The sequence below is a fragment of the Danio rerio genome, chromosome 21 (assembly GCF_052040795.2).
Source record: "Danio rerio strain M-AB ecotype USA chromosome 21, GRCz13ab, whole genome shotgun sequence".
NCBI classification, from domain to species: Eukaryota; Metazoa; Chordata; class Actinopteri; order Cypriniformes; family Danionidae; genus Danio; species Danio rerio.
The window spans coordinates 6,530,576-6,549,172 of NC_141041.1; the positions used below are offsets into that span (position 1 = coordinate 6,530,576).

General features: G+C 34.6%; 2 protein-coding genes across 3 annotated transcripts in view; both read left to right on the plus strand.

Annotated features, from left to right (window-relative positions):
- LOC147838728 (urokinase plasminogen activator surface receptor-like) overlaps nt 1–6,821 on the plus strand; it is an 18,128-nt gene extending 11,307 nt beyond the window's left edge. The window contains exons 3-5 of one of the 2 annotated variants that reach the window (XM_087300678.1): nt 5,571–5,702; nt 5,870–5,980; nt 6,097–6,821. In XM_087300678.1, coding sequence (XP_087156804.1) covers nt 5,571–5,702; nt 5,870–5,980; nt 6,097–6,284 — 431 coding nt within the window. In that variant the 3' untranslated portion in view covers nt 6,285–6,821. Of the gene's footprint in view, nt 1–3,877; nt 5,703–5,869; nt 5,981–6,096 lie in introns of both variants that reach the window. The other variant, XM_087300680.1, reaches the window with a different exon arrangement.
- A 4,177-nt stretch (nt 6,822–10,998) lies between these two features.
- LOC147838729 (phospholipase A2 inhibitor NAI-like) lies at nt 10,999–12,379 on the plus strand. Its single transcript, XM_087300677.1, has 5 exons — nt 10,999–11,066; nt 11,151–11,264; nt 11,377–11,508; nt 11,601–11,711; nt 11,821–12,379. Exons 1-5 carry the CDS (start codon nt 11,018–11,020, stop codon nt 12,009–12,011), a joined length of 597 nt encoding a protein of 198 aa, XP_087156803.1. The 5' UTR covers nt 10,999–11,017; the 3' UTR covers nt 12,012–12,379.
- Nucleotides 12,380–18,597: the final 6,218 nt, after the last annotated feature.

Consider the following 18,597-nt stretch of genomic DNA (forward strand, 5'->3'; position numbering starts at 1 on the left):
TATAATCACCTCATATAAAAATAGAAACACTGCAGAAACACTTTGACATTCTCCTTTTGTATGTGTCATCACAGATGGTAAAGCCCCGCCCATTAGTGATAATCTTTTTGAATCTGCCACTATGCTGATGCACGGGCATTTGTAGCTCCTCCTTCTTGTGAAAAGAGCACAATTTCTTTTAAATTTAAAACGACAGTCACCAAAATGGCACAATTAGGATCAAAGCCTAAAAGGGGCAGTTTCAAAGAGTTATAAAACATTATTAGTGTGGTATTTTGAGCTAATACACACTCTAGGAACATCAGAGACTTATTTTACATCTTGTAAAAAGGGCCATAATAGTTCCTCTTTAAAAACGGTAAAAATATATATGCTATTAATATCAAGGAGTTTACTGTGTGGATTTTTAGTGTTTCAGCTGTGCTTTTATTATTCAGCAAAACATTTTTATTTGTTAAAAAAACACATGTTTCTTTATTCACACAAACCACTTTATTATTTTCAATTATGACTTATTTGAACCATTATCAAGTAATTCCTATATTAAATATTTAATTTATTAATAATGATGGATTTTAAAAAAGTAAACAGACTATGAATACATGTATTCTATTAATCCTAATATGCCTTTAAGAAACAGCCCAGAACAAAACTGAATTAGAAGCTGGAGCAGTTACCTGTATAACCCACAAGAGGGAGCTGTTAGCGCAGGTCTTCTCTCTTGTCAAAGAGATCACTGATCTTACAGCAAACATCCTGGTAAAAAAAATATATCAAATCAAATCAAACATTGCCTTGGAAAGTGTCATGTAACATTATCAGGCAATTCAACAACACTGTTTGAATTACATACATGAAACACATACACTTATACAAATGTTAAAAGGACTGACTGTACAAGTATATGCATCAACTATAAAGAAGTAAAAGTATTAAAGAGGCCATAGAATGCATTGATACATTATATTTAACTTGTTCTGTGTTATCTGCACAAAAGGTACACTGTAAAGAAAATGACCTTAAATTCAAAGTAAATTACTGGCTAATAATTGCATTACTTTCACAGTAAAATACTGTATGTAGGTTCACAACTATGTACTGTGAGGTAGTTCACAGTGGTTTACTGTGATTTTGTTACATAAAATTTCTTTGAAATTACAGCATATAGTGCAACTTCACAGTAGATAGTAAAGCCCATTACTGTGATTTTACAGTATTATCTTGCAGAATTAAATATATTTTACTGTGAAGCAGGCTTTCCTCGGCTAGTCATTCTGACATTTACCCTGACTTTGAAATCATTTTGGCTGTTTAACAGTGTTTGGTTTTATGAATCAATTACTTTTGTTCCAGTTTATTTGTTTATTTTTATTTGGCTAAACACAAAATTTTGTGTTTTTGTTCATTAAAAATTATTTAATATTTCCACATTAACCTTATAAATTGAAATAGATGCGGTGCATGCAAAAATGAAAATTTACTGACATTCATGACATTTCAAAACAGAATGAGTTATTTTTGAAGATGTAGCCAATTTTTAAAATTTATTTTTTATTTTTTGGGGGGGTGGGGGGGTGGGGGGTCCTCAATAACATTCTGTTATTTCTAAATATCAAAAAACTGCCAATACTAGCATAAACGTTAATTTGTATTAATACCTATGCTCAATAAAATAAAAAGAGTGTGAATTCCTAACTAAAATGCAAAATATATAGCCCTTTCTACAGTAATTTGCTGTAATCATGCTCATTTGATTAATTTCACAGTAAAATTCTGAATACCGCACATTACTGTGAATATTTACAATTAAATCCTGTAAAGTAATACTAATGTAATTTACTTTGAAAAAATTACAGTAACATGTTGTGAAAAATCTGGATTTTTTGTACAGTGATTTGTAAGTGATTTAAGTGCAAAAAAAACTCCAGAAAATGTTTCACAAGGTCACTTAGAGCCCTATAATTTCCCTCTAGAACGGAAAGCTGTTTTTACCATATTTGGAAAGGTCATGAATAATAATGAGCTCTGCTTTCATAGACTGCCCTATATTGCTCTGGCTTCGGCGATTCATATCTTCAATACTCAGTGATGTACTCTGAAATACATGTAAATACATGTACAAAATAATAGAGTTGTAAAAAAATACAGAAACAAATAGAGTAGATGCGATGATTAATATGAAGATCAATAAGTATTATCAACCTCTGCATAAACAGTTGTATTGTTTATTGGCATCCTTTTCACTCCAGATTAAAAAAGACAGCAAGAGCTGAGTGATATGACACAATGCATAAATGTGCATTAAATACTTATATTCAGAAATGTACATGTGTCTGTTGCCTCATTAAAAACACACAGAGTAAATTTCACAATATACACATTACACTAACACTAACGCAAGATAAAACTTTATGTCTCTTCAGGTTGGCACTAAATACATTTAATCAACTGAATAAATACATTTATAATCCATATATCCCAATATTTAGCTATTTGACAAGTTGTGAATAGATAAGATGTTGTTGCATTGACCTACCCCAGAGCTAATGACTGTCCCATTTTCAAAATAAGAGTCGCACAAACAACAACAAATCAGAAAAAGTTGGGACAGTATGAAAAAATGCCAATAAAAAGAAAGAAAGTATCAATTTACAAATTTACTTTGACTTGTATTACATTGCAAACAATATGAACACAAAATACTTTTGTCTGGTCAACTTCATGTTCTTTGTAAATATACATCCTTTCCTGTCATTCAGACCTGCAACACAATCCAAAAGAAGGTTGTGACAGGAGCAGTTTAAGGCTATCAGGTGAACTGGTTAAATAATGATGTGATGTGATACAGGTGATGTCAACAGGTGATTGTAGTTATGATCTGGTACAAAAGCAGCATCAATAAAGGTCTAGTGAGTTAGGAGCACCGATGGGCAGATGATCGCCGGTTTGCCAACAAATAATAAATAAATTCTTGTAATGTTTAAAAACAATGTTCCTCAAAGAAAGAGAGCAAGACACTTGTATGTTTCACTTTCAACAGTGTCGAACATCATTAACAGATTCAAGGAATATGGAGTAATTTCAGTTCGTAAATACTGAGCGTAAAGCCGAACAACCGTGATCAACAATCCCTCAGGTGACACTGCAACACCCTCATTCATCTGTAAGAGATATCACCACATGAGCTCGGGATTACTTTACCAAAACTTTGTCAAGTACCACAATACATAGTTGCATCCACAAATGCCAGTTAAAACTATACTTTGCCAAAAGGAAGCCCTATGTTAACTGTGTCCAAAAGCACCTTCGACTTCTCTGGGCTCCAAGGCATTTGGAATAGACCATCACACAGTGGAAACATGTACTTTGGTCAGATGAATCAGTATTTCAGATGTTTTTTGGGAGAAATGGACGCCGTGTGCTCTGGACTAAAGACGAAAAGGATCATCCAGATTGTTACCAGCAACAAGTACAAAAGCCAGGGTCTGTCGTGGTATTGGATGTAGTCAGTGCTTTTAGCAAAGGTAACTCGCACTTATGTGGTGCACCATTAATGCTGAAAAGTGCTGAAAAGAAAATTTATTATTTCTTATTTCAACAAGACAATGCAAAACCACATTACATAGTCCTGGTTGTGGAGGAAGAGGATACAGCAGCTTGACTGGCCTGCCTGTAGTCCCAACAAGTCTCCAATAGAGAATATGTGGCTCATTTTGAAGCGCCAAATATAACAATGAAGACCCTGTACTGTTGTTCACTGTAAGGCTTGTTTGCATGAAGAAGAAAAAAAATTACACCGGAAACATTTCATCACTTGGTGTCTTCAGTTCCTAACAGTTTTTTAAGTGTTGTGAAAAGGAATGGCAACATTGCAAAGTAATTGGTATATATATATATATATATATATATATATATATATATATATATATATATAAAGATGTCATTAGTTTCAGTATTAGTTTCAGTTGTTTTTCTAAATGAGGATATTTGTTAGGTGCAAGATTTAAAGTCAATAGAATAAATATTGTAAAATAAAAACTCAGCCATACATTTTTTTAAACATGCATTCAGAGAACACATGAACACTATCATCTACCACAACCATCTACCCATCCTCAAATCCAAATACAACAGCCCACAAGATAGTAGCCGTAAATACAATATGTGTGCAAGGCTGCTTCATGGCTGCCCATCACTACTGACACACAGTAGTGATGGGCAGGGCCGGAATAACCATAGGGCATTTAGGCACAGGCCAAGGGGCCCGTCCGCACTTAGATTTTGTCTACTCTTCATCACGAGGAAGACAAGTAGGAATCATTAATAAGTGTGTGTATTATGCAGGACTCACATTCCTAGAACTGGATTGAAGAGGTGTTATCCATATTCAGTGCATTATAAGTTTGTAGAAGTTATACATTAAAAATACTCTAAAATATATTTTTTTTAGTACTGCTTCAGTAAACAAGTATATTAAAATCCATTCATTTTTCACTAGTTGTAATAGTATTTTTTTTCAAAGTGTGCTTTAAATGTTTTAAAATTAAGTTAAATCTTTGTAGAGTAGAAATATGTGTACTCTATATCACTTATTTTAAAAATGTGGGCAATACAAATTTCGATTAATTTTATTTACAGATATTATATTAATCTTATTTTTTAACTATGGGGTGCGGCTATAGGGGGCCTGCAAGACATTGTGCACAGGGGACTCTGACTTATTAATCCGGGGCTGGTGATGGGAAGTTCAGATTTTTATGTTAGGACTCAACATAATGGAGTCAGCAATAGTCATTTCAGTCAGTTAAAACATCACCATGATCTCAAAAATGTCTTACAGTAGTTTTGCAAACCAACTGAATCATGATTCACTTATTTAAATTCCATGATGATTGTCTATTATCAAATAAGCTTATGTTTTTCACCAGATCCTCTCATTTGAGCCCTTAGAGACGCGAATCGTTTCAAATGATTCAGTTCGATTTGGTGAACTAATTCAACCGGTTCACTTAAAAGATTTGATTAAAAAGATTTGTTTGCGATCGCGATACAGAAATAAAACTCATTATTGGGCACAAATGTGTTAAAGTAATAGTTTTAAGTCTCTGTATTTAATGCTGTCACCGTGCTGCTGTCATGTCCACTCGTTGTTTTTGTCGCGGGAACAACAGCGAGGATGACTGGCAGGGAACCGCTCGATCTGGCCAATGGCGAAGAGGTGCAAAAGGGTCAAACAGCTGCAGCAAGAATTACATTTACTTCTAAAAGGCTTACAGTAAGATTATTAAATACAATCACAAATACTAAAACGACGGAGGTTTTTGCTATAATTGTAGTTAGTTTCAGTTAGTTTTGGATGCACACAATACAGTTTCAGTTAGTTCTAGTTTTTTAAAAAAAACTCTCATTTTTATTTTTATTTCAGTTAACGACAATCATTTTACAATTCATTTTTCTTTTTTTCGTTAGTTTCCTTTAACTATAATAACCTTGCTGTCAGTTTCTAAAAAGCACTGCTAAAATGCTGTTTTAAAATAATTGATCATCTCTGTATCATTCTTGATTTTTAGGTGGAGTTACCAATAAGGTAAAAGCTAAAGATTGTTCTATAGATTGCGCAACTGGATCCATGAACCTCGGCATTTTAATGGTGTCTTCTGAGTGCTGTAACAGTGACCGGTGTAACGTCCAAGATGCTCCAGGTATTATACATCACTGACTGTCTTCTCAATAAGTAGACACTCATTTGCACTTTCAAAAGACACTCAATCATAAAATAAAGAGTGTGTCTTTTCAGTTGAGCACTTATTTAATACAACAGTTAACGGAGTTCAGAAAATAAACAGATACCTTCCTTTTCCTCCTGTAGATCACAGCACTGGCACTTCCAATGGAAACACATGTTACTCTTGTGATGGGAACAGCTGCTTAAATGTACTGAAATGTTCAGGCAGTGAAGATCGCTGCATCAAAGCAACAGGTGAGAATCTGGGAAAAGAAGACATTCATTATATCAGTTTGAGCATTTGACACAGATCACATACAGTCTCCCAGCATTCAGCTTTCATTCAGCTTTGTTTTCTTTCTGTTCACCAGGAACATTTGGAGGACAGTCCATAGTCGTAAAAGGATGTGCCTCCAAATCTATTTGTGATGCCTCATCAGTCAGTAGTGTTCAGGGCATCTCCTGTTGTTCAGGGAATCTGTGTAACGGAGCTAAAAGTGTCACTCAGAGCTTCCTGATCCTCTGTTTTCCTCTGATCGCCTTCATCCTGATGATCTGAATACATTCAGTTTCTATAATCTAACATGCTCTAAACACAATACTGTATGCAGTGTAGCTTGATTTCTCTCTGCAGCATCTCTATAGATTTAAAAATATATTTTCAATGTGTTATTCTGATGTAACTTTTTATGTAATGAAGTGCTAAATTACCTATTTCCTGTGGTCGTATGTAATAATTCTTGTCGTTTCTTATGTGAGTAACTGGCAAAAAAGCTACAAACTGCAACGGTTCATTATCAAGCGCTGGATATTGATAACAAGAAAAGCATTTTAGTCTTTAGACTTTTAACTGAAGAGACACTCCCTAGACAAATTATTATTAAACATGTAAAAATAACAATTATTGCTATTCATTTTTTAATATAATAATGCACACTCAAACAAATATATTATAGTTTTTAAATTGTGATGTCTATCTATGTGTGTTTGATAAATACACAAGGCAAAACTTTAAAGAATAAATCAATTTTAGCAATGGTTTGTAGTCAGTTTAAACAATGTCAACATAAACATTAATAAACAAGTGTCTCTGGGACTCGTCTCTGATTTGATGATGTTGGATTTTAGTATTTCAGTAGGGGTGTAACGGATCATGGTTGATATGTAATTCATACGGATCACAACCCACGATTCAGAACATGTGATCCGCGGATTAATAAATTTATTTACTTGTAGATTAATCCTAAATTTGTAACGATCACAGAGAGATCGTCTCTCACATCATCCAAATCATATGTATGAAAGCATTTAGGCTTTCCTGTAAATACAATGATGACAGAAGTTGTGGTAGATTATTTGGGATGTGGTGGGTTTAATTAAATGTGTTTTCTGTCACTACTTGTTTAGCCTGCATTAAGGCATTCGGTGTAAGCTGCATTAATCATTAAAAGATTGCAATCTTAAATTATAAATAATGATGATTTGCATATGACTATTATTCCTTCGAATCGCTGCGTTCAAATCTGTGTTTGAAAAATGCAGAAATCAACAAAGAGATTCAGTCTTTTGTCTTTTGAGTTAGTTATGAAGCTACAAACAGTCAAATAATACAGAAGAACTGAGATATGAGTTTATAGCTAAAATAAAACCACTGAGGTTTATAGCAGTTTGTAGGCAGCAATTACATCATTTATCCAACTGGTGGCGATATCCAGCCATCAAAAATAGGCCACTGTGAATAACTAAATCACTTATTGAAAATAAGACTAAAAATAAATATGGGATTCTTGTTAATAACTAAAATTGAAGAAATGTGTGTAATATATTTGTATGTAATTTGATAATTATGTACTTTCTCCTCTGTGTTTTTTTATTTTATTTTATACATATTTATTTATTTTATTTTATTTTTTTCTCAATTATTCCATTCCTGTTAAGAACTGTAAAGTTATTTTTCAAATAATCTTCTTTCAAAATATCTTACTTGGAGTTCAACATAAGAAAGAACAGGAGTCTAAATAATGACAGAATTTTCATGTTTAGGTGAACTATCCCTTTAATTCAATTTTGCTTTCCATAACTACAATTATTTGTGAAGTGCATTTTTGTATCAATTATTTTCACTGTGATAAACTAAATCATAATGATGTTGAAAAGGCTTTCCTTTCAACATGGGTGAGCAAGAGCTGTGGGCAGGGGTTTAAGGCAAACAGTGTAGCCCATCCGCAAGAGTGAAGGCATTATCAAAAACCAGAAGTAGCAAATCATAATGTAATAACTACATGTAATGTAAAAACTGCACATAATGTGATTATTACTACATCATTATAGCAATGAAATGTTCATAATGTAACAATTATCTCATGTCATACAATTTTGCTCTCATATGACAATTATTACTTCATCAGAAATTAAACAGCAAAAATAGTGTCACATTGTCAGATCTGTAATTAGATGACATTTAAAATATGTTTGTTTAAACACCAGATTTAAATATACATTTACTAATAATAACTTCAAATGTAAAATTTCTGGTGGAAAATGTATATCTTTGCTTCAGATTTGCCATCATACACCCTTCTCTTGTTTATTTTTGCATTAAAAAAACTGTATAACAACTATAATAACTACTTTTTTTTTATTTTTACAAATAAGAATGAAATTATGCTTTTTGTTTCACCTTTAAAAGCTCTGTTTTGTTATGCATATGAAGTTAGTGGTCATATTATGCAGCTACAAGACACCTTAACATCTTTGATGTCTGTTAAGTTACTAATATCAAAACGAAAATAGGCATGATGTTATATGATATTTGATGTTTGATGCTTATATGATGTTTTCATTTTATTGATGGTGAAACAGCATAGCGAGGGTGATGTGAATGATCAGTAAAGTACACTGTTCCCTTTGAAGATTTACCCGACATGTCCTTTGGAGTTTGTTTTCCATATTAAACTTGCAAAGTCTGAATTTACAAGAGGATGCAGGACTGAACTGCGTGAAGTCTACTTAATATTTAGGAAAAAGCCCCAATCAGATTGGCGAATGTCTGCAGCCCCTCCTCTGTTTTCAGATGTCTCCGTTTTCCCCATCCACAATGAGCAGCAGTGTTTTAAAATGAAAACGGCCTCTTCAGCATTTCCAAAATGCTTGCTTTTCAAGGCTTAAAAACTTCAGCCTAGTGTAGACGGAAGGCATAACCATAGCAAAAAGTATGTGTTTTAAAACTAAAACGTATTAGTGTAAACGGGGCCTGAGTGTCATCAGCATAGCTGTGGTAGATGTCAAGAAGCAGTCAGTGCTACACTTTGTGTTTTTAATGCATTTTGAACTATACCTTTTAAACTGTGGTAATTCATTATTGCTGTAATCAGCAAAGCTGCACACAACTATAAATGAGGACACTTCAATCACACAACAGGAGTCCCGGATCTCTACAGTACACAGCAGCATTTACTCATTTGGTGGGAATCACATTTGCCTTGAGTAGATGAACAAATATTGTCAATTTCAACAGTGTATAATAGATGTTATGATGGGTATTTTGACCTGAAACTTCACATTCCAGAGACACAAATAGGCTCATTTTAGAATAAGTGAAGTTTCATGAACTAATTTCGAGAAGAGCACGTGATATGATTGAGCACTACTAGCCGCTCATCTGTAATCAGTAATAATCCAATCAGAGTGATCCTAGTTTACTAAAAATGGATCATTTACTCCCTACTGCTCTATCTTCGTTTTGGAAGAATGCTTCCCGCCACAAATGCTCCAGCATTTAACCTACGCTTCAGCATCATTTAACCTTTCGACATGGAAGAACAAACAAACAGCAACAACTTCAGCCAGAACTCCGCTCTCACCAAAATCGGTGCCTTGCTAGCAATCAAGCCTGAATTCCCGCAAGACGCTAGCACACCAGCTCTTCCAACTTCTACTCCAACTGCCCCACACAACGCAAGCCACAACTCCAACTAAACTCAAGACGCCGGCGATCCAAGCCACCGTAATAAAGCCGAACTCTCACTGATCTCAGTGTGTGTGTGTGTGTGTGCTTATGTGATGTGCGTTTTTATCGTTTTAATGTAGACACAGAGTTGTGTTCGGAAATGCTAGGTGAAACGCTAGTGTAGACATGGATCTTTTTTATTCTGAAACACCATTTTAAATCTTGAACGTGCTAGTGTAAATGGGGCCTCAGATGTACTTAGCCTTATTGCCTAATGACTTTAGCCTCATTGACACCCTCTGCCAGAGCACTGATAAAACTAACAGTTGGATGTGCCAAAATTTCTTCAGTTAAACAAAGAGAAAACTAAAGCCATTGCATTTGGGAACAGAGATGACGTTCTCAAGGTGAATGTGTACCTTGGCTCTAAGGGTCAAACAGCATAATATAAGGTCAAGAATCTTGTCAAGAATCTAGTTTCAATAGTCATGTCAACGCAGTAAGTAAATCAGCATACTATCATCTCAAAAACATTGCAAGAATTAGATGTTTTTTTTCCAGTGAAGATTTAGAGAAACTTGTTCATGCTTTAATCAGCAGCAGGACGGATTACTGTGTAATGGACTCCTCACTGGCCATCTGAAAAGGACAGTCAGACAGTTACAGACAGCTCATCCAGAACACTGCTACCAGGATTCTGACCAGAACAGAAAATTAGAGCACATCACACCTGTCCTCAGGTCTTTACACTGGCTCCCAGTCACGTTTAGAATAGATTTGAATGTATTATTATTTGTCTATGAATCACTAACTGGCCTAGGACCTCAATACATTACAGAAATGCTGACTGAATACAAACCCAACAGATCACTCAGATCTTTAGGATCTTATAAACTGGAAATTCCAAGAGTTCAGTCAAAGCTGGGTGAATCAACCTTCAGCTACTGCACCCCTCACTGCTGGAATCAGCTTCCAGAAACTATCAGATGTGCTCCAACATTAGACAGTTAAATCAAAACTAAAAACACATCTGTTTAGCTGTGCCTTTACTGAATGAGCACTGCTATGTCCCACAGATCACACTATTAATGTCTTTTTTATTATTATTTTTTAAATTCTTTTATAAGCTGTTTTAATAATTTTTTTAATCATTTTTATTCTTTGTTTTTATTTTCTTATATTCATTTGAAAATGAATAATGAGTAGTGCTCATTATTCTGATTTTAGAAAGGCATTTAGGTTCTGGTAAACTTTCGTTTTCTCCTAAAGACCCTCCCCCCCCTTTCAAACAGTTATAAAATGAGCTCTGCAGAGGCGTTACTTCATTCTCCTCCTGACCAAAGATGGATCTGCAAATCTCGCTCTTTCTTCTGCTCGCATTTGTCACCGCAGGTACAGTACAAAAGACAACTAATGTTTCTGATGTTAATAATTATAAATACAGATCACTGATCTCTCTCTGTTTCATCACTAAAGGACGCTCTCTCAGCTGTTATGAGTGCTTGGGAACGAATTGTGAGGCTCAAACAGCAACAGCATGCCACGGTATATTTTCCAAGTGTGAGAGTTTAACAATGGAAGCACAAAGGAGTAAGTCCAATAATATGGCTTGAATTTTACTAATTGATGAAGAGATGTGGTTTAACAAACTTTGAAAAAAATGCTGCTTTCTGATCATTTCTGGATCGTTCTTGATATTTAGGTGACATTACTACTAAATTAAAGGTTAAAGATTGTTCTGTTGAGTGCTTCACTGGGTCCCTGAACCTCGGCATTGTACAGATGTCTACCACGTGCTGTGACAGTGACTGGTGTAACCTACACGATGCTCCAGGTATTATTTTTCATTGATTATGTTAACATTTATTTAATGCAACAACTACAGGAGGAAATCGAATAAAATAATACCGCATTTTCCTCCTGTAGATCCCAGCGCTGGCGTTCCCAATGGAAACACATGTTACACTTGCGATGGGAAGAGCTGCTCAAAAAAAGTAAGCTGCTTAGGGAGTGAAGATCTCTGTGTTACAGCAACAGGTGAGAATCTGGAAAACAAAACATCGTCTCTCTTGTGTTTAAGCATTTGACACAGATCACACACAATCTTCCAGCTTATATTCATCTTTGTTTTCTTTCTGTTCACCAGGGATTTTCTTAGGAAAATTTAGGCTTGTGAAAGGCTGTGTCTCCAAATCTTTTTGTGATACCGCGACATCCGTTTCTTCAATCGACAGCTTCTCGTGTTGTTCAGGGAATCTGTGTAACGGAGCTAAAAGTGTCACTCAGAGTTTCCTGATCCTCTGTTTTCCTCTGATCGCCTTCATCTTGATGCTCTGAGCACACATTCAGTTTCTTTTACGCACAATACTGTATACACTATAGTTTGCATTCTTTCTGTAACATCTCTAGAGCACTGAATAGATTTTTTATTTTTTGTTCTGACATTCTGATGTAAATCTTGTATAATTAACATTTTATATTTGGGACTTGTGGAGCTGTGCATTGATAAATTTGCTCTTCAATGTTTGGACTTTCAGCAGTGAAAATGTAACCACACTGAACTGAATTAAACTAAGCTTCAACTCTAAAAACTGGATGCAGTTTTAATTTAATACAACTTCTATGTTAAGCTGCTTTGACACAATTATAAAAGCACTATTTAAATAAACATGAATTGATTTGAAAAATAAATAACTAAATCTTCTTTTTTGCTGTGGTCATATTTAATAAAACATGTCAATTGTTTCATGCGAGCAACCAGCAAAAGAACTACAAACACAGCTGTTAATGATAATGTGCTGGTTATTTATAACAAGTTGAATGCCACTTTTAGTGTTTAGTCATTCACAGGGGTGGATTTAGTGATTTTGAAGCCCTAAGCAATTCCAGACATGGGGTCTGAATATGCACCCTTTCTACTTTTGCTTAATTTTTATTTATATTGCCGCTTTTTAGTTCACTCAATCATCTTTTGGACATTTTAAATCACAGGTGTCAAACTCAGTTCCAAAAGGGCCGCAGCTCTGCACAGTTTAGTTCCAACCCTAATTAAACACACCTGATCAAACTAATTGAGTCCTTCAGGCTTGTTTGAAACCTACACCTTTGAAACCCTGCTCCAAGTGTGTTGGAGCAGGGTTGGAACTGAACTGTGCAGGGCTTCGGCCCTTCAGGAATTGAGTTTGTCACCCCTGTTTTAAATTAACACAATCTCATTGTAAGCGATTAGTTTTCTTAAAATTAATTTACAAATAAAAATAATAAATGTTTTTTTTATATATACTGTAAATTTGATTGCTGGGTTGCTCCATGATGGATATTTTATTTGGTAATATTATTATTATTACATTACAATACATTATTGGGGGGAGCGGGGCACAAAAAATAACACTTTTTGCTTTTAGCTAAATAATGAACAAGGTAATGGGGTTAGATAAACCATTTTTTTTTTTTTTTTACCAGCAACACACAAGCCTCTCGTACAAATGAGCACTGAAAGTATGATCGCCGGACCTATGGTTTCTGTGCAGTACTGCCAAACGTGCCAGGAGTAAAAATGTTACTATTTACCTCACCTGTGGGGCAAGTTGTAACAGTCAGAGGGTTAGTTGTAGCACATGCTTATAAAGGCGGATTTCACACGATTAATTTAAATTCAGTTTACTTTAAATAGTATCTATATTTCCTCAGTAATTGTCACATTTCTTTTTTATTCTACATAGCACAGTATGTTTATTTATTTATTTGGTAATTGGATAAACACATTTGAATCTATTTGCATTATTAACCATTTATCCATTATTATACAATGCGTTTATTTGCATTTTTAGCAATAAAATATTTTTTTCAATAAAATAATATTTTCTATTAAAAAAAAAATTATTTAAAAAGTTCCCAACATTACACCCAAAGTTCAACAATTAGTTAGTTTAATTGGTGTCCAACAGTGTGTGGCTTAATTGTAACACCCTGTAACAACTAACCCCGCTGTGTCATGTTTTCCTCAAAACTGGCTAGCAGTTACTGTGTTTTTTACATCTTTCAAAATGGTTTCATCTTTTAACCTAGAAGAAGGTTTTAATCACAACAATATAAGATTTAACGTACATTGTTACACAGGTATTTTTTTTTAATAAAAAATATAGACTATAATAAAAATTATTTTTAATGCTGCAAAAATAGTTTCTTCTGTGTTTCTCATGCAAATTTTGCCAAACTTTTTCAATAATTGGCAGGTAAGTTTTTCTAAATCTTCACTAGAAACAAAGCATCTGATTCTTGCTATGTTTTTGAGATGATAGTATGCTGATTTACTGACTGCTTTGACATGACTGTTGAAACTCAGATCTGACTCCAGAGTCACACCAAGATTCTTGACCTTATTTTTTGTCGTTTGACCTTTAGTGCCAAGGTACGCATTTACCTTGAGAACCTCATCTTTGTTTCCAAACACAATCATTTCAGTTTTCTCTTTGTTTAACTGAAGAAAGTTATGGCACATCCAATTGCTCATTTCATCAATGCATTGGCAGAGGGTGTCAATGGGGCTGTAGTCATTAGGCAGTAAGGCTAGGTAGATCTGAGTGTCATCAGCATAGCTGTGGTAGGAGATTTGGTTCTTTCTCATTATTTGGCTCAGAGGGAGCATGTAAAGGTTGAACAGGAGAGGTGCCAGAATCGAGCCTTGTGGGACTCCACACGTCATGGGTGTCCACCTCGACCTATGGTCACCTATACTGACATGATAACCTCTACCTTCAAGGTAAGATCTAAACCATTTGAGGACCACACCTGTAACACACCTGGTCAAGGAAACAGTCATACAGTATAACAATTTTAAAATACATTTAAAATACATAATTTAACACATTTCAATAGTCCTCTCATTAAAACCAACCTCATGCTTCCAATACCACGCTCTTTATAATGCATTTAAATTCACAGAAAGACACAACTTTATTAAGTTTCAAGTCTTTTTGCTAATTATTCCATGCTCCAAGGTTATTATAGTTAACAAAAACAAACGAAAAAACAAAAACTAAAATGTAAAATAATTGTCGTTAACCAAAATAAAAATGAAAACGTTTTTTTTTTTTTTTCGTAAAAAACTGAACTGAAACTGCTTTGTGTACATACAAAACTAACTGAAACTAACTAGAATTATAGCAACAACCTCATTCGTTTTCGTATTTGTAAATGTATTTAATACATAATCTTACTGTAAGACCTTTAGAAGTAAATATAATTCGCGCTGCAGGTGTTTGACCGTGCGGCACCTAGAGTCTGTAGTCCTGCTGCAATTGGCCAGATCGAGCCGGTTTTCCTTCAGCTCCTCGCTGTTGCTTCCGCGACAAAAATAAAGAGTGAACATGACAGCAGTACGGTGACAGCATTAAATACAGAGACTTAAAACTATTACTTTAAAACGTTTGTGCCCAATAATGGGTTTTATATCTATCTCTGTGATCGCGACTGAATCTTTTTAACCGGATCTTCTAAGTGAACCGGTTGAACTAGTTCACCTAATCGAACTGAATCATTTGAAATGATTCGCGTCCCCAGTAAGCCCTTATCCACAAACTACTTACTTTTTAATAAGCCTAATACCCTCCTCTGACTCTAAATAATCCAAGATATACTCTCATTCAGTTAACAGTGATGCTACTCTGAGATCAAATTGAGAAGCAGTGAACCGATAATACTGCACATGCGTGATTCAGTGAACCGAACACAAACAGTACTTGACAGCCTGCTGTGACTGAACTAAACATGAACAACTGCAGCGGTGGTAAACCGAGGGCTTAAAGGTGCAGTAGGGGATTGTCTTCAGAAGCATTTTTGTTGTGCTGGTTGAAAGTCTCTTCACAGTCTAATAGTAATGATTAAAGTAAATGATCTAAATGTATTTTTATGTATTTTTATATTTTGGGTAAGGCATAAAACTAAAAATTGTTCATCCAATTAAATAGAGTCGGACCGACATCTCCCATAATACCGATAAGTATTTGAACATATATATTGAGATTTGAACAACTGTTCCGCTGTCTAAGCTATTCCGCCTAGTCTCTCCCTATATTGTTTACCATGCAACTATAAATATTCACTCTGAAATCGCATGTCAGTTTGGCTCGCACGCTGCTGGACAAGCACTAGTCGCTTTTAACACATGAAAGAGGGTTCTTTTGCTGTGCTCGTGTTTCAGGAGGCGTGGCTCTAGACAGCAGGGGAGGGACTGTGATTCAGAGATTTATGCTAAGCTGTTAGCATTGTGGAAGATCACCTACTGCACCTTTAAATGAGAGGATCTGGTGAAAAAGACGTAAGTTTATTTCATAACAGAAAATCGTAATGGAATTTAAATAAGAAAATCATGATTCAGTTGGGTTGAAAAACTTTACTGTAAGACATTTTTGAGATCATTGTGATGTTTTAACTGACTGAAACTACTATTGCTGACGACATCATTTGAATATGTTGAGTCCAAACATCTGTGTTAAATACTGTATCTGAACTTCCCATCACTACTGTGTCTCTAACCTCAGAAGCAGCCTTGCACACATATTGTACTTCAGGCTGCTATCTTGTGGGCTGTTGTATTTGAAAGTGAGGATGGGTAAATGGTAGAGGCAGATGATTGTGGTGATGTGTTCTCTGAATACAGGTTTCAAAAATGTATGGCTGAGTTTTTATTATACATTATTTATTCTGATGATTTTAAATATTGCACCCAACAAAATACTCATTTAGAAAAAAAACTAAACTGAAACTGATACTGAAACTAATACAAACTAAACTAAAACTAATACATTTTAAAATATAGAAACTAATAAAACTAGTAAATCTGCCTCTAAAACTAATTAAAACTAACTGATTTTCGAAACAAAAAGTCAAAACGAAATAGAAACTAAATGAAAAATGAAACTAATGAAAAATCCAAAACTATTATAACCTTGCCATGACCAAGGTGCTATGAAAATTCAGCTTTGTATTTGATAGACTGTTCAAATCTAAATAAACATGGCACTACTTCAGAGTCACTTCTTAATGTTTTAATCGACCTGAGAGGTGAGATGACAGAAAATGAATGAAAATCATATTTTGAATTCGATTATAATGGTTTGAAGTCCTTTTAAACAATGTTGCCACATCCCACAAGAGCAATGATAACACCATGCAGCCAACACAATGTTCACCATAGATACACTGTCTCATATCAGAACAGCTTCAAGACTCAAGGATAATCTCCTGGAAAATAACCTGGAAAGCCAGGGCAACATTTTAGCACACAATAACACAGGTTCAGACGTCAGACACGTTATCAGTCTCTCCGAAATCCTCCTATTAAATTCCACAGAGAAAATGGGAAAACTTGAGTTTGCTTGAAATAAACACTCTATTGCTGCAAGATGCACAGTAAAAATCTATTAAGTGCTTTTATTTTTAAAAGCAAATAGTTGACTTTAAGTAAGTAATTTCATTGCCTTAAAATTATGGATGAGTACTGAAACTCTGTACTTTATCGGTATCGGTGCTACAGTATAAAAGACTGATGTATTGATAAGCTCTGACGTTAACGGTAGTGCTATCGGTACTAGAGAATTATTGCTGAATAAACATTACTTACAGTAGCATAATTTAACTGACCAACCTTTTCTAATTTGCGATATTTGATGTTCGTCTGCACAGTTGGTTTCCGGCGAGCGCGTCAAGTATAGAAGCCTTCGCAGTTCTCGGCTGTGCATGTGCACTCGCGATAAGTGCACACACACATAGCAAGTTAAGCAGGATATCAGGGGGCCCACAATAAATATACAGAATTATAAATTATACCTATAAACGATATACAGTTGAAGTCAGAATTATTAGCCCCCTATTTAATTCTTCCCACAATTTCTGTTTAACAGAGAGCAGATTTTTTCAACACATTTCTAAACATAATAGTTTTAATACTTAATTCTAATAACGGATTATTTAATCTTTGACATGATGACAGTAAATAATATTTGACTAGATATTTTTACTTATTTTTATATTTATTTGACTAGATTTACTTCTATACAGCTTAAAGTGACATTTAAAGGCTTAACTAGGTTAATTGGGTTAACTGGGCAGGTTAGAGTAATTAGGCAAGTTATTGTATGTATTGAATGATAGGATATCAAAAAATATAACTTAAAGGGGCTAATAATCTTGACCCTAAAATTGCCTTGATGATAGAAAATATGAGTTAGGCATCATGTAAGACAGTTGCAAAAGTGAGATATGAGCTATACAGAAGACATATCTTGAATACATAAAGAAGCAATACAGGATACAGTTGAAGTCAGAATTATTAGCCCCCCTTTCGATTTTTTTTTTTTTTATTTCCTAAATGATGTATAACAGAGCAAGGACATTTTCACAGCATGTCTGATAATATTTTTTCTTCTGGAGAAAGTCTTATTTATTTTATTTTAGCTAGAATAAAAGAAGTTTTTAATTTTTTTAAAACCATTTTAGGGACAAATTATTGGCCCTTTTAAGCAATTTTTTTTCGATAGTCTACAGAACAAACTATCATTATCTAAGAACTTGCCTAATTACTCTAACCTGCCTAGTTAACCTAATTAACCTAGTTAAGCCTTTATATGTCACTTTAAGCTGTATAGAAGTGTCCTGAAAAATATCTAGTCAAATTTTAGTTACTGTCATTACCAAAAAGCCGTGAGAGCATTCTGCCCTCAACGCAACTCTCCATCTTCAGCTGGTGAACACAACAACGATCCTCAGTGATGAGTATTGAGTCCCTGCAATGATAACAGAAACTTTATCAAGTGTTTACAGAACAAGTGAAAACCCAGCTGCGCCTGTAGCGTTCCACATCTCTGTTTTTTTTGTGTGATGAAAATGGGTGCCTGCTGGGCAATAACTCAGCAATACAGAA